An 18,049-nucleotide genomic window follows, 5' to 3' on the forward strand; every position below is an offset into this window, starting at 1 on the left:
GTGTGGGGCGGAGGGGGGTGTTCCAATTAAGGCGATTTGTGACAGTATACAATCTAAGCAATTGAGGGTTAAGGGCCTTGCTCAAGGGCCCAAATGCTGCAACCTGGCAGAGGTGAGGCTTGAACCGACAACCTTCTGATTACTAGTCCAGCACTAGACTACATATTAAATATGTTATTGGGTAATTTAGTATAAGTTGTGTCCTTCAAGCACAGCACAGTGTAGTGGGTAATACTGTCACCTCAGAGCACAAAGGCCCTGGGTTCGATTCCCCAGCTAGGTGATTTTGCATGTTCTCCCTGTGTCCATGTGGGTTTTCTCCTGGAGCTCCGGTTTCCTGCCACAGGTGATCTGTCAAGGGCGTACCATTAATCCCTTAATTTTCACCCAATGAATCAGACCCACCGCGATCCTGACCAGGATAAAGTGGTGGTAAAACAGACAATGAATGAATGAATGAATGAATGAGTGATAAATATGGCACCATCTATCAACGGCAGGCACAGAACATTTTAGTTCCTTCTTTCATCTCTTTTACTTACAAACAAACCCAAACACTGAGTACCTGCTCCTCTGGGACCGGGTCTGTGTCATCTATGTGTGAGATGGGGGCAGGAGGAGGTGGGACGGGTCCAGGTGCTTCCGTTGGACTGTCTGCACCATCTGCGGAACACAAACACAAAATCCAACGTCCAGTTAGTGTCCAAGACACACACAGACACACACTGACATGCACACACACGCACACTGACATGCACACACACAGACACACACGGACACACACTGACAGGTACACACACTGACAAGCACACACACTGACACACTGACATACACACACACACTGACACACAGACATGCACACACACAAGCACACGTCTATGCAGACACAGACACGCACACTGACATGCGCACACACACAGACATGTACACACACACTAATATGCAGACACAGACACAAACACAGATACGCACACATATGTACACACACTCACATACACACACACACACACAAAAATGCACAGTGACAGGTACACACACACACACACTCTAATATGCAGACACAAACAGATACGCACACATATGTACACACACTGACATGCACACACAGACTCACTGACGTACACACACACACTAATATGCAGACACCAACACACACACAGATACGCACACATATGTACACACACTGACATGCACACACAGACTCACTGACATGTACACACACACTAATATGCAGACACCAACACACACACAGATACGCACACATATGTACCCACACTGACATGCACACACAGACTCACTGACATGTACACACACACACACACACACACACACACTAATATGCAGACACCAACACACACACAGATACGCACACATATGTACACACACTGACATGCACACACAGACTCACTGACATGTACACACACACTCTAATATGCAGACACCAACACACACACAGATACGCACACATATGTACACACACTGACATGCACACACAGACTCACTGACATGTACACACACACACACACACACACACACACACTAATATGCAGACACCAACACACACACAGATACGCACACATATGTACACACACTGACATGCACACACAGACTCACTGACATGTACACACACACACTCTAATATGCAGACACAGACACAAACACAGATACGCACACACGTACACACACACACACAAAATCACACAGTGACATGCACACACACACACACACACACACACACACACACACACAGCCACGTACGCACACACCTACACTTCTTAAAACAACTACTGGAAAGGAACACAATCCTAAAAAGGAAGTCCAAAAATAGCTGCTGCAAATCACTTTATTCTTAGATCACACAGTCCTGCTGTACACGGATCCTCAAATCACATTAGAGACAGATGCAGCCTGTCAGCTGCACCCTACTGTCCCAAAATGATACCAATTATCTGGACGGCTTTTGTTTTGAACATTTCGTTTGGGTTTTTAAGCTTTTTGAGTAACGAGTATGTAGTTAATCGTGATGCTGTAATGAAATATTATTTAATGTGTACTGTACAGACTGAGATTTGAGTCTGTAGTTTGAGAAGCTGTAAAATACTGTGTTAAACAGTCATGTTTTTTTTTTTTGCTGGTATTTAAATTGTAGCATTATGGATTGTTAGATGAATCAGGCTGAATTACAGTATTATCACAGCATGCATTATGGGATTCCGTTTCTGCTTCCAATGCGCTCATACACAGTTCCCAGCTAAGTGGTGAAGCTCCAGTCAAACACATTCACATCGTCGCACTTCAGTCTCTGCAGACATGAGCTGTGCTACCGAACAAATCTGGTTCAAGCTCCTTTTTTGACTCAGTTCTTTGACTAATAACCCACTAGTAAACTGAGAGTTTGACCTCTGACCTGGGCAGTTGGTGATTCTGCGCAGCATGCGGTCCACCTGCCCAGTCATGTCCTCCCAGCAGCACGAACTGGCCTGCATGTGAGGGTGCAGGACTTGCAGGCGCTCCTGGAGCTCCTGGTATCCAGCACACGTCACCTCCTCAGACTCCTTCGCCACCATCAGCTTCTCCAGCTCGTCCTCCAGAATGATCATCCTGGAGGTAAACATGGACAAACGCCACATCACTGTAACTACGTCAGGTCACGACTTTATATTACAATATGAATTAGAACCACTCGGGCCACTTCTCCAGCTACATAACCTGGCATTTGAATCTACAAGCTATAAGCTATGTTTACACAATCAGCTTCGATATCAAGTTGTATCCAGTTACCTGATCATATCTCTCCTCCATTCCTGACAGAAAAGAGCCACAACTATCAAACACCAGTAGCCAACCGCTTCTTTTCACCTGCACAAGACGGGTTCATAAGGAGATCTGTATCGCGCATGGAGAGTCAGGTAGTGATCTCCATTATCCCCCACGTCCATGCCATCAATCAGCCAGCAGAGGATGTAATTGCAGCAGTTGGATTCCCTACGGCCCTTCCTCCCCTTGACCAGCCAATTATTGTTTGTATAGGCACCCGGTCAGCCAGTAGCAGAGCTGGGGGTTCTGGCCCAAGTGCAAGCTCACAGCAAACAAATGGGGGTGAGGGTGAGGTGTGGGGTATTCAAAATAAGTTAAAAACTTCTGTGTCGGAGCACTATTAAATACAGTGGTTTCCTACAGGGGCAGGTGATCAGGGTACATTCTGTGTGGAGTTTGCATGTTCTCCCTGTGTCCACGTGGGTTTCCTCCTGGAGCTCCGGTTTCCTCCCACAGGTCCAAAGACATGCAGTCAAGCCAATTGGAGCTATTAAAAGTGTGTTTGTGTGCCCTGTGATGGACTGGTGATCTGTCAAGGGTGTATCATTAAATTTCACCCAGTGAATCAGACCCCAATAGCAGAGCTGAGATTCGAACTCGTGAGCTTACACACTTTGCATTGGTGTGCTCGCACGTTAGACCTCTACGCCACCCGAGAGCCAATGACGATTCTTGTTACCAATTCAATGCCACAGCTAAATCAGAAAATACATAAATAATAAAACTATATTAATCATGTACATGTGATCTAGAAAAAACAAGTAGTAAAATTTTTGGTTAAACAGCCTAACCGTGCCGTTATTGTTAATAACAGCGTGTTTTTTCAGGTGTCCAAATACTTTTGGTCATATAGTGGACTTTGATAGGAAGCTACAAGACAATGCTCAGTGACTACTCTGCTTCCTTCCTACCTCATGAACTTTGATTAGAGCAACATGACTCAGGACTTAGTGAGGAGAGACTTAAAGAGAAGAAAACTACAAACCTAAAACTCAGTGGCAGCAGTAGCTCAGTGTTTAAGGTAATCAGAAGGTTGCTGGTTCAAGCCCCACCACTGCCAAGTTGCCACTGTTGGACCCCTGAGCAAGGCTCTCAACCCTCATTTGATTGGATAAAAGCGTCTGCTAAATGATAAAAATGTAAATGTGATGTGTTCTCTGGTTCTCGGGCTCTTTACTTACGGCCAGTTAGAAATCAGATAGGCATTATTGTATAAATGTAGCTGTATATGAGTTTTATTAAACCACAGCATTGGCACTGGGTGTTAAGTCGATAGTTTTGATGTCCCAGTTGCATTGCTCGAGCTTGACTGGTGTGATGATGTGTGTTTATGTGTGTGTGCACTCGTACTCGCTGAGCAGGGCTTTCAGGTGGAGCTGAAGGCTGCGGATGGACGTATGTAGCGAGTTGAGTTCTCTGCATTTCTGCTGCGCCCGACTCGTTCTGCCCGAGCTCAGCGACCGCTGCTGCGTCTCGAAGTAACGATGGAATTCAAAGCTGCGCTGCAGGTCACTGAGACAGCCGGACAGAGAGGGATGCAGGGAGGCGGTAACTATAGCCACGCTGTTGTAGGCCAGGGGACGAGGCTTGGACTCTGGCTCCACTTTACCCGAGGACAGAAGGAGGGCAAGACGGCGGAAAAACTCCGAGCTCTGACCCACCCACAACTGGAACAGCAGCTGGGAAAGAGAGTGAAGGGTGTTAGTTACAGGGTACAGCTGAACTTTAATGTTTACACTTTTAAGAGGAATTTTGTATATATAGAGAAACAAGCCATGTGTTTGGTCATTTATCTACTTCGGATATACAGTATATACACTATATGTCCAAAAGTATTTAGACACCAGGCAACAGTGCTACCCACTTAGCCACCATAAAGCTTGATTAAACTTTAACTTTTTTAAAAGCAGCAGCAGCAGCAGCAGGAGGTTCAGTCCTGCATACACCGATCAGCCATAACATTAAAAACCACCATTTTATCAGCTCCACTTACCATACAGAAGCACTTTGTAGTTTTACAATTACTGACTGTAGTCCATCTGGTACTCTGCATGCTTTGTTAGCCTGCTTTCACCCTGTTTTTTAATGGTCAGGACCCCCACAGGACCACTACAGGGTAGGTATTATGTGGTTGGTGGATCATTCTCAGCACTGCAGTGACACTGACATGGTGGTGGTGTGTTAGTGTGTGTTGTGCTGGTATGAGTGGATCAGACACAGCAATGCTCACTGTCACTGCTGGACTGAGAATAGTCCACCAACCAAAAACATCCAGCCAACAGCGCCCCATGGGCAGCGTTCTGTGACCACCGATGAAGGTCAAACAGCAGCAATAGATCGACCGTCTCTGACTTTACATCTACAAGGTGGACCAACTAGGTAGGAATGTCTAATAGAGTGGACAGTGAGTGGACACGGTATTTAAAAACTCCAGCATGATTTTAATGTTATGGCTGATCAGTGTATATTAGTGGGTCATTAAACCATAAGACAACACATGAGTTAAATTAGTGATTATTATTCTTATGTGGATACAGGGGTGATGATATTCATGTCATTCTTATCGTTCAGTCACAGTTGCAGAAATCATTGACATCACATTACAGGTCTGTGTGAAGGCTTGACTGTAACTGGAGGTGCTGTATAAAGTGTATATATTGATTTTTACTCTCCTCTGGTGTGTATTACTCACCTTCAGGGCAGGCAGACTGTAGTCGTTGGTGAGCTCCTGCGCCTGCTCGTCAGAGAGATGCTCTGCCCCCAGACCGAGACCCAGCTCTCTGATCGGCACCGTCGACACGTAGTTGGTGACATTGTCGATCTCGGAGTTGAGTGGAAATGTAACGCACAGATAAGGACCAATATTGTACATCATGTACTGTTTAAATGACTGACTTTGTGAGAAACTTAAGTAAGTGGTATGGTGGTATAGTAGGTGGTGTGACAGCTCTGGGGCACCTAATTATTTTCTGGATGGATGGATGGATGGATGGATGGATGGATGGATAGATAGATAGATAGACAGACAGCATAGATAGATAGATAGACAGACAGCATAGATAGACAGACAGACAGACAGACAGCATAGATAGATAGATAGACAGACAGCATAGATAGATAGATAGATAGATAGATAGATAGATAGATAGATAGATAGATAGACAGCATAGATAGATAGATAGACAGACAGCATAGATAGATAGACAGACAGACAGACAGACAGACAGCATAGATAGATAGATAGACAGACAGCATAGATAGATAGATAGATAGATAGATAGATAGATAGATAGATAGATAGATAGATAGATAGATAGATAGATAGACAGCATATAGACAGACAGACAGCATAGATAGATAGATAGATAGATAGATAGATATATAGATAGATAGATAGATAGATAGATAGATAGATAGATAGACAGACAGCATAGATAGACAGACAGACAGCATAGATAGATAGATAGACAGACAGCATAGATAGATAGATAGACAGACAGCATAGATAGACAGACAGACAGACAGACAGACAGACAGACAGACAGCATAGATAGATAGATAGACAGACAGCATAGATAGATAGATAGACAGACAGATAGATAGACAGATAGATAGATAGACAGATAGATATAGATAGATAGATAGACAGACAGACAGACAGACAGACAGCATAGATAGATAGATAGACATACAGCATAGATAGATAGATAGATAGATAGATAGATAGATAGATAGATAGATAGATAGATAGATAGATAGATAGATAGATAGATAGATAGATAGACAGACAGACAGACAGATAGATACTTTAAGCTCCGGACCCACTGTAACCCTGATCAGAAAAAGCAGATTAACCCCTATCAATGATGTTTGAAACACTACTAATGAAGAAGAATTAATGGTGTGTAGTATTCTGCACCACAATACAGCTTCTCAGTCTTGGTACTTGGAGAAGAATGTACAAACCCAATTTGAACTCCCTGTTACGGCTGGTGAAGGATATGATTTCAGCATGATGCAGGTGGCGATACGGGAGGACCGGAACGCACAGCGAAGGCTCTGATAGGCCGCTTTCCTCAAACCGATCAGCTGCTGGCTGCGCAGATGCCCCGCCCTGTTAAAGGGACAGGCCGCACTCACCCTGTCGAGTAAACTTGAAAAGTGAAACATGATCCAACTGTGGAGACGTCCGAGAACCATCAGGGCAAGACAGACATTTACACACACACTAACCGACTAGCATACTATTAATCAAATGCCTCACACACACACACACCCACACACACACACCCACACACACCCACCCACCCACACACACCCCCACCCCCACCCCCACACACACCCACACCCACACCCACACCCACACCCACACAAATATTAACCACAATTATTATATAAAGATTGATGAAATGGTTTAACCACTTATTAAATAGTACACCTACCACAAACCCCATTTCCAGAAAAGTTGGTAAATTTTGTAAAAAGCATTTTAAAAAAGAATCTGATTTCTTATTTTTCTTGCATGAAAACTAAAACAAGTAGAATGTTTTTTATTAATCAACTTCATTGTATTTTGTAAACACGAGGGATCTGTAAAAACTTTCCTCACTTTTATATTTTGCTTATAAGCGGTGAGGGTGGGAGGAGTAGTAATCTGAGAGACGCTTCATAGTCCGAATTTCACGCTATCTGATTTTCACCTTTTTGGACACTCAAAGAAGCTTTAGGGGGACGAAGATTTTCATGTGATGATGATGTGAAAGCAGCGGTGCATCAGTGGCTACGCGCTCAACCTAAAACATGTTTTGCTGACGGCATTAAAAAGTTGGTACGACGCTGGAAAAGTGCATCAGAAGGTGATTATGTAGAAAAGTGATGTGATTTGTTTTTTAAATTCTTAATAAATAGTTTTTAAAAGTGCGGAAACTTTTTGAAGAACCCTCGTATGAACACGTTTAGAATTTGATGCCTGCAACACACTCAAAAAAATTGGGACAAAAGCACTTTGTGTAACCATGTGAGACTTTTTAATAGTCGTTTTTGTCCATTCTTGCCTGATATGAGCCTCAGCTGCTCAACAGTCCATGGTTGCAGCTGTCCCAACCTTTTTGGAGTGTGTTGAAGGCATCAAATTCTAAAAGTGTTTACATCTACAAAATAAAAACTTATTTCATCAGTGAAAATATTGGAAATGATCAGTTAAATAAAGATTCAAGAGAAGTAACAAATCACAGATTCTTCTTTTATTGCTTTTACTAAAAGGTCCCAACTTTTCCAGAACTAGTTTATACTTGTAACTAAACATGGATCATTTCATTCTGTAACAATCACACATTTCTTTATTGGGATACAAGAAGAAAAACATCCACTAACGATTACAAGATACAACACACACACACACACACACACACACACACACACACACACACACACACACACACACACACACACACACACACAGTGAGCACGAACATGTAAAAACTCATGCTAGACGTTTTCTCTACTTTATCGACGGCAGTTACGACGGGTGCGTTATGATGTTTCCTAGTGTAAGCGTGCTGCTACATGGGGGCACACACACACACACACACACACAGTCAAATTCCATGTTTTGTTGCATTTCTAAATGTGTACATTTTACGCAGTTAATACAGTGGTACCTTGTAACTCGTCGTCCCCTAAACCTGAAATCTTTGAAACTCAACGCCCTTTCTTGAGAAATTTGTACCCTTAAACTCGACGTGTTTTACTGCACCGTTCAAGCCGAGCGCTGAACAAAGCGGCAGTCACAAAGTGTGAATACGAGATGAATCTGCATTTGTGTGCAATAACCATCAGATTCACTCTGAAAGCTCCACAAGTATCTGTGTTTATCTGGATTTTCCTCCTGTTTCACTTTTAAACTTGTGTTACAGCTCAAGGTTCGGAGGAATTGTGAGAATCAGCTTTTCTGAGAGTCTAAAACGCTTATCGTTAAAAAAAGCTTAACGTGGTTTAATGTGTTAAAAGAACGACACAGAAACACTAAACCTTCCTTAATTATTACTGCTCATAAGTTCTCTCCATTAATTAAATTCCTCACTCGATGTTTCAGTACAATAAGTCACATTAAGCTTTGTGCACCGCCGCCACACTCCATAGGAAATAACAGCACAGCAGAACAAAAGGGATTTTGAGGCTTCTCATGTGAATGCGCCGGTACTGAACGGAATACAGTATTCCAAGATCAAGCATCTCCACCATTAAGGAGCATAAGGAAACAATAAAGAGGTAGAGTTCAGGTTATATTGTACGTAACTGTTTTTTTTTTTTATTGTATTTTATTGTTTATATTATATTTGTGTTATTTCCAGTGTATAAGTGTCTAAAACAACCTCATTATTTTACATGAGCCTAAAATAGATGCAGTTCCACGGGACCATGGACGCATTAACAGGTTTCCTATACATCCTTATGGGAAAAAAATACCTTGAAACTCAACGTCTTTTAAACTCGACGCCACTCCCTGAACCAACTGACATCGAGTTTCAAGGTGCCACTGTATTGATTTATTAATATGCAGTTTAATTTGATTTACTGATTTTAAGCTGAGGTGTGAAAACCAAACCAAACCAAACCAATCACTGAACTGTATCAACCTAATGTAGCGTTTCTGTGTGTGTGTGTGTGTGTGTGTGTGTGTGTGTGTGTGTGTGTGTGTGTGTGTGTGCATGCAGCGGACGGCGAGAGGTGTTACCTACAGGGTAAATCCACGTGAGATGACCTCGGTCTCCTGGATGAGGCGGAGGGATTTGCGTGCCAGGCTGGTCAGAGCTCGACTGTTGATCACTAAACTCTCCAGCTGGACGGCCTGAGACTGAACCCGCCGCTGCAGCGCCGCCTTACGCCACAAGCACACACCTCGATGCACACACAACACACACGCAGCGCACACGCACAACCACAGCAGGCCCTGCTCGCCTTCAGGGCAAGAACACCACACGGCCAGTAGGACGGCCAGCAGCCCTACCAACGCTGACAAATCCCTGTAAACACACACACACAGATACATTCTTACACACAGCGCATGCTTGTACACACTGAACTGCTGTATATCTACAATACACTTTACTGTATTTAGGCAGTTGTAGCCTAGTGGTTAAGGTACTGAACTAGTAATCACAAGATCGCTGGTTCAAATCCCACCACTGCCAGGTTGCCACTGTTGGGCCCTTGAGTATGGCCCTTAACCCTCAATTGCTTAGTATACTGTCACAGTACTGTAAGTCGCTTTGAATAAAAGCATCTGCTAAATGCAGAAGATGTAAATGTACTATAGACTGGACTAGTGGATCCGTTTCCCCCGTTTCCTCTCTTGTACCGTTTACATACACACATGTAGATGTAGATGTAAACACAGGCGAGCACACCGATCAGAAATTGACAAACATGGGAGTCCTGGCAGTTTTATCTTGTTCTGTCTAAATCACTTGAATCTTCTATGAAATCAAGTTCTTTTATAGACTTCTGTGGCATCCTGTGATAATGGCCCAGTGACTTCTCATTTCATTTCATTTTCGGCATCTAGCAGACGCTTTTATCCAAAGCAACTTACATGACAGTGTGTTGTCTAAACCAGTGGTCTCAAACCTTTTTTGCAACACGGACCGGCTTCATATAAGATATAATTTCACGGACCGACGGGGGCAGGAGGATTTAACATAGAATAACTGTACTACTCACAAATGAGCTTTTTCGCTGCAACGAGATGCTGCTCCCACCTAGGGGTGATTAGAAACGATAACACCCGTAAAACAGTAGTGTTTTCATTGCTGATGTGGCGATCTCTACGTATTTATTCTTTCTCTGCGTCCCAGTAATAAATGACCCACGGACCAGTCCGCAGCCCAGTGGTTGGGGACCACTGGTCTAAGCAACTGAAGGTTAAGCGCCTTGCTCAAGGCAACCTGGCAGTGGTGGGGCTTGAACCGGTGACCTTTCGATTACTAGTCCAGTACCTCAACCACTATGCTACAACCGCCCTACTTCTCTGCGGCCATACTAACAGGACTAGTATCCAACACTATAGTACATACACTATATGGACAAAAGTACTGGGACATGCATCCTGATTACTGAGTTAACACATTTCGAACACACCCACTCCTATCAGATGTATATTAATCTTATTTATTTGGCGTTTTAATGCATATCTTTGGACTGTGGGAGGAAACCGGAGCTGCTGGAGGAAACCCACACAGGCACGGGGAGAACATGCAAACTCCACACAGAAAGGACCCGGACCGCTCCACCTGGGAATCGAACCCAGGACCTTATTGCTGTGAGGTGACAGTGCTACCCACCCAGCCACCCACCGATCAGATGTATAAAATCAACGGTGAGGGTGGGAGGAGGAGTAATCGGTCGTGTCTGAGAGACTGAGAGACGCTTATAGTCTGGATTTATCTCCATCTGATTTCCACCTTTTTGGACGCTCAAAGAAGCTTTAAGGGGAGGAAGATTTTCATGTGATGATGATGTGAAAGCAGCGCTGCATCAGTGGCTACATGCTCAAACAAAAACATTTTTTGAGGAACCCTCGTATGTGCCAGCAGTTTGGGAATGGCCATTTTCCTTTTCCTCCAGTATGTCAATAAAGATATGGTTTGGTTTGACAACTTTAGTGCGAAGAAACTACACAGAGCCCTGACCTTTAACCCTGCTGAAAATCACTGTTATGATGTGGTGACAAGCCAAAAAAGTGGATCGCAGAAAAAAAAGAATTAGAAATAAACCAATTTTAAAACGAAATAAACATTTACATAAACGCCCCCTTGTGGAGGCTTTATGTTATATCTTGTAAACCACATTCGGACCAGATTTACTCTGTTAAAAAGCACTGTTATGATCTGAAAGCAGATTGTGCAGCAGCCTCTAAGACCACGGCGATGGAAAGCTCGCTTATGTGAGCCGAATAAACAACAATCAATCCAGAAAGAGGCGATCACACTGTACAAGTCCACCACTGTATGTGAGTAATTTGGTGCATGTGTACCATATAGACGGTGGGGAGAGGTGACGGGGTGCGGCCAGGGCTGAGGTGGCACTAGGGCAGGTGGTACCATTCGAGCTTAGAGAAAGGGCACTGGGGTCTAACAACTCGATCAGCTCGACATCCTCCTGCAGCAGCACATCCTGAGATAACACACAGCGCAGAGAGTACTGCCGAAACTCGGAGTCCTGCACAGGTACACACACACACACACACACACACACACACACACACACACACACACACACACACATTGTATTAAAAGCACAGATATACACAGGAACACAAAGGACAGGTAGTAACAGGATACACAAGATTAATCAGTTCACGTCTTTAATATCAAACACAGTCAAGGACAATTTAGTATTTGGACTGTGGGAGGAAACCCACTCAGACACGGGGAGAACATGCAAACTCCACACAGACAGGACCCAGACTGCCCCACCTGGGGATCAAACCCAGGACCTTCTTGCTGTGAGGCGACAGTGCTACCCACCCAGCCACCGTGCCACCCATTAGTGGTGTGATAATGACGGAGTGTGTGGTGGTGTGTTAGACCAGTGACTTTTATTTCTGTTCATCTTACCAGCTGCTGTTCCACCTGCAGAGGGGCGTCACTCTGGATAAACGGCCTTACCGAGCGCAGCACCTCAACCAGCCTCCAAAAACCACCCTTCTGTAAACACACACACACAAACACACACACAAGAGAAAAGGGTCCACATCAAGATTTAATTTATTTATTTTTACTAACCGGTCAGGGTTGCAGTGAATCTGGTGTCACCCAGGAACACTTCAGAATCAAGGAATAAAGGACTGAACAGGGTGCCAATCCATTGCAGGGTATCACACTTACACTTTTGTTTAAAGGGTACACAAACACTTTTGCCTAGACATACAGGAAAGACGTCGTCTTGAAGGCAGCACATGTTGCTCTGAAATGTCAATGTACCAAGGGCACGGACACAAACCCAGACCATGACAGACCCGACTTTTAGCTGATAACAGTCTGGATAGTCCTTTTCATCTTTGGTCCAGAAAAGACCTAAAAAGACCTGGAATGCTGATTCTTCTGAACACAATACACGTTTCAACTGTGTGATGGTCCATCCTAGATGCCTCTGAGCCCAGAGAAGTCGACGCCACTTCTAGACATGGTTAACATAAGGCTTCTTTTTTGCACAGTAAAGGTTTTAAGTGATGTTTGTGCAGTAACTCTGTATTGTAGTGCTTGACAAAGGTTTACTAAACTAATCCCTCACTCATGTGGTTATATCAGCTATTGTTGAGTGGCGGTTCTTGATGCAGTGCCGTCTGAGGGATCAGAGATCACGGGCGTTCAGCTTAAGCTTGCTTCGTTGCCCTTTACACACTGAAATTCCTCCCAATTCTTTAAATCAGTTAATGATACTAAAAAAATATGCAAATCCCTTCCAATCTTTAAGTTTTTAAACATTTCAATAATTTTTTCATGTATTTGTTGACAAACTGAAGATTTTTTGGATAAAAATCAAAGTAAGTGTTCAAAACACCACAGTATTTTATTTGCAATCTCCAAACTGTCCCAACTCTTTCTGATTTGCGGTTGTAAATGCTCTCAGTGACATAATCGTCCAACTTTAAAACTCAACAATGTGCTTACAGAGCTACTGAAGCAGTCTTGTTCAGTGTGCCTTACACACACACACACACACACACACAATCTTTATTTCTTTCTTCTGTTTCTTATTCTTTACCCGCCGTCCTGAACACACAAAGCACTCTGAATGTCCCACACACACGTTCTCTGAATACTGAATACACTTGTACCTCCAAATAAAACCCATTCACTGCCTTTATTCCGTCTGTGCATTTACACCGAACACAACACACACTGATCAGGACACCAGTGTTCCAGGAATATACGGGTAACGTTTCTACAACCTATTTTATACGTTCTTACAGAAGCTGCTTTCAGAAACTGAGACATGATGAGTTATAAAAGCTGAACGTTCTGAAAGGACATAAATCTCCTACTGTAGTACTACAGGGCAGCAGTAGCTCAGCAGTTATTGTCATGGACAGGGGGTATCTGGTTCTAGACCTACCATTGGCAAGTAGTCACTGTTGGTCCCCTGACCAAGGCCCTTGACCCTTTAATGATCTGTTTAACCATTGAATCTAAATACTTGGGTACAATAAGCTGTATTTAAATAATCTTGTTTAGGCTGTATCTAGGGCGGCACAGTGGGTAAGTGGGGAGCACTGTCGCCTAACAGCAAGAAGGTCCTGGGTTCGATCCCCAGGTGGGGCGGTCCGGGTCCTTTCTGTGCGGAGTTTGCATGTTCTCCCCACATGTCAGGCCTCGCTCTGATCACGCTGCCAAAGCATGGCTTTGTAGTCACTGAGTGCATGTTCTTGACTGGCCTGCCTTCAGCCCAGATCTGTCTTCTACTGTAAATGTATGGTATGTAGCTGCTCAACAATTTGAAATCTTTTATCAAGCATGAATGGTCAAAAGTTTTACTTGTGATGCTCAGGTGGCGCAGCGGTAAAACACGCTAGCACACCAGAACTGACATTCGAACTTGTCGGTTTGAAAGTCAACTCTGCCATCCCATCATACAGGATGGGAGCCGGATAGGGACCTCATAACTGAAGCAATTACCACCTCTGCTGGCTGATTGATGACGCAGCGCAGTCGAGGAATAACGCGTTGATCAGGGTGTGGCTCTACGTGCACAAAGCTGATCCACGTATGAACTTGTGCAGGTAAAAAGTTGGCTACTGCACACGTGTCCTCAATCAGGGTGGGGATCAGCATCACAAGCAATACAATCGGGTAAAAACAAAAAAAATGTAATTCTAATCGTGTTTGTATTTACAAAATACACTGAATGTGGTCAGTGAAAACACTGGAAATCTTTTTATTTCTACTTTTATCAGTAAAATAAAGCTTTAAGTAAATTAACAAATCACAGATTCTTCGTTTCACTGCATTTAAAAACGTCCCTGAAAAACTTTTGTGAAAATTGCAATAGTAGAAATACTCAGGTCACATGCCAGTACAGACGCACGTTATTTTAATAAAAGCCCACGTGTCTGTCCATCAAGGAACTCAACCACACTTTCCATGCTTTACCACCCTATTATGCAAATCCTTCTGAAATAAACAAAGCTAATGCTAATCACTCTAGCTCTCACAGGGCCGCCAAGGTTAGATCAGGCTAATCCCAAACTCCTGCTCAGGTCTTATTAACGCTGTGAATGTAATCCCTGCATGTGTAGTGTAAGAGATTTAAACGTCTTCAGATGAATGGTGGAATAAGGGAACATTGTTCTTTGAAGGAGCTTTAATTCAGTACTTTCAATCCCTCTGGTGGATTTCACACAGAAACTGGATTTCAGTAATAATGATCCAGTGATGAATGTAATAGTCAAAACCAACAGTTCCAAAACAGTACGCCTGGAAATAAGAAACGAAATGATCTTCTCTGAGGTTTTTTTATGATTGTGAAAGCTGGACAGTAGGGACATCAACACTTTTGAACTTTGGCCCAAGACTTTTGAAGACATCTTTGATGGCAAATAAGACAAACAAATTCATCCTCGACTGGCAAACAAGTTTGTTGCCCTGTAGTGGATTGAATTAGGGCTGAAACGATTCCTCGATAAACTCGAGTAATTCGATTACTAAAAATCATCGATTCAAATTTTTCGCATCGAGGCGTCGTTTAATCCATACAGCTATATATAGCTCACGGTGTTTCGCACGGACGACTTTCACTTTTGCACAACGCGTTCACGATGTGTGCAGGTGACGTGAAGAAGCCGAGGGCTGCGTCCGAAATCTCACACTTAAACAGCACTTAACAGGACTTAAACCGGGTACTTTTTTGTGTACAGTTTAATGAATACTACGTATTTGGACACGCTCGCCGCTCCTGTGTACTGTTTATTATGAATCTGTGCGAAACCACAGAAAGTTTAAGATCATTTTAAGCTGGAAACAACAAAAACTCAGAATAACATCGACACCATCAGAGCGTCGTGTTGATACGCTGACTTTTCTTCATTGTAACCACCACAGGCTTTTTTGAAGGCTTAGACAAACACACACGTACACACACACACACACATACACATCAAATCTACCTTATCTAGGAGATACAATCCTGACAGAATTTTTTTTGCCTCCTACAAATGCCACAACCTTCCAACTAAATATTACAGCTTTATGTTCTGTGTGAGCTGTAGCTTAAACTTTTAGTTCTGAAAGTTGCACAAATTCGAGGCAATGTTCATGTATTATTGTTTATTATTATTTATGCTTTAGTTTTAGGTTGCCTGTATACATTTTAAAAGTAATTTGATTTATTTTTGATGTATTTGTTTTGCATTTCATAAATGTTTTCCTTAAACTGTCCTGTATGCAAGGAATAAAAATGTACAGTTTGTTTTAAGAGACGCGTCTTATTTAATCTTATACATATTTATTTTGCTCTTTATTAAAGCAAAAGTATTTCTTATCCGATTACTCGATTACTCGCTGGAATAATCGATAGAGTACTCCATTACAAAAATAATCGATAGTTGCAGCCCTAGATTGAATACTCTAATGTTGGACGTATTTCCATCTTGCACACAGTGTTTGCTCCAGACCCGCTGCGACCCTGATCAATAAACTGGTTATACACCACTGAAGTCGTGCGTCATTCTGTAGTCCTCGTTATGCCCATATTTAGAGACCCGGGTCTAAGCCCAATTTCCTGTGGGAAAAATGAACGGGGTTTTCAAAAAATCGGCTCTAACGAATCCTGTGCTAAATAAACATGTTCAGAACCCTGTACGTTTTGTTCTGTGTACATTTTTCTCCTGTACATCACTGGATCCTCTGATTTACGAGGTTTTTAAAGGATCGTAATACTAATAATGTTACACGAAAGCTAACGCTACTGCACATTAATCAGACGTCACTGAACTACACCAATCGAATTGACGGAACGAGCGGCTCGCTTTTGTTGAGTACAACCAAAGGCGTCACACCCGACCCGACCATCCTTGCTTTCTACTTTAATGTAGCTAGCTACTAAAAATATCAACTAAAACTTGTGAATATCACTGCACTGTTACTCTGGTGAATCACGCTGCTTCGTGCGGTTATTTAAGAGGCTTATAAGAGAAAAGAAAAGAAAAAATTAAGAGGCCTCCAGTCTAGTGACGTCAATTCAATGCGCAGTAGCATTAGCTTACATGTAGCAATATTCATATTTTGATATTTTAACGACTTCATAATCCAGAGGATCCAGTGATAATAGACTTAACAGCTCTGGAAAAATTTTTTATGACTACAGGATGCGGGAGAGACAATTTGCGAAATCTCCATTCATTTTTCCCATTCAAAATTTCTCTTGGACCCGGGTTACCAAATATGGGCATAACAACATGGCGTGGACTACAAACTGACGACACGACTTCAGTGGTCTATTGTAAATAAATGAATACTGTAGCTGAACTGTAGCTGTGTTGACTGGACAGTGATGTTCTAGTGATGGCTGATATCGATGTAACGTGGAGGTCGGTACTTACTTTTGGTTGAGGCAGGATGTCTTGGTAACGCAGCTTCTCCTCCTTCTCCTGAGAGATGGGTGAACATGCTTCAAAATCAGTGTGTCCTAGATCCTGCAGGTACTGGAACAGCGGAGAGTTCTGTGTACACACACACACACACACACAAGGTTTAGAGGTTGGTCAGAGGAAACCGGAGGCCGAGATCTGTGTAAAAGGAAAAGGTCCAGCATCCCTTCCTGTCCTCGATCTCCTCACCTCCACATCATCCCTCACTTCTTCTCTAGCCTGTCTCCACCTCGCCATCGTTCCACACAGGATATCAGTCCAGGACCCAGTCACACATTCCAGTTCCTCACCACAGGTCCAACATTCATGTAGATCAGACTCTGAACTTCCAATCAAATCAATTCCACTAATCCTGAACCGCAAAGCTCCTTTCCTCAGGCTGCACGGCATCGAGCGCTGAACTTTGAAACCTCTATAATGCTGTTGGATCCATAGGGAAGGGGGCAGGGGGGCATTCAGTGAGGTCTGTGCCAGGATAAAGCCAATCAGATGACCTGGCCTCTGGCTGAGGACCTTATTTTTAGCACAGGGTTCATTACAATAAGAGCAAACTTACACCGATCAGCCATAACATTATGACCACCT

General features: G+C 43.2%; 1 protein-coding gene across 1 annotated transcript in view; it reads right to left on the minus strand.

Annotated features, from left to right (window-relative positions):
• Positions 1-18,049, minus strand: part of vezt (vezatin, adherens junctions transmembrane protein) — a 28,478-nt gene that overhangs the window by 2,888 nt on the left and 7,541 nt on the right. Inside the window, exons 2-10 of the mRNA XM_062996567.1 lie at positions 17,417-17,536; positions 12,435-12,524; positions 11,852-12,036; positions 9,558-9,842; positions 6,821-6,958; positions 5,510-5,657; positions 4,168-4,496; positions 2,408-2,601; positions 566-663 (exon numbers count right to left, since the gene is read on the minus strand). Of these exons, the coding sequence (XP_062852637.1) occupies positions 566-663; positions 2,408-2,601; positions 4,168-4,496; positions 5,510-5,657; positions 6,821-6,958; positions 9,558-9,842; positions 11,852-12,036; positions 12,435-12,524; positions 17,417-17,536 (1,587 nt within the window). The remainder of the gene's footprint in view (positions 1-565; positions 664-2,407; positions 2,602-4,167; positions 4,497-5,509; positions 5,658-6,820; positions 6,959-9,557; positions 9,843-11,851; positions 12,037-12,434; positions 12,525-17,416; positions 17,537-18,049) is intronic.

This window comes from Trichomycterus rosablanca, chromosome 1 (genome assembly GCF_030014385.1).
Source record: "Trichomycterus rosablanca isolate fTriRos1 chromosome 1, fTriRos1.hap1, whole genome shotgun sequence".
Classification (NCBI taxonomy): Eukaryota; Metazoa; Chordata; class Actinopteri; order Siluriformes; family Trichomycteridae; genus Trichomycterus; species Trichomycterus rosablanca.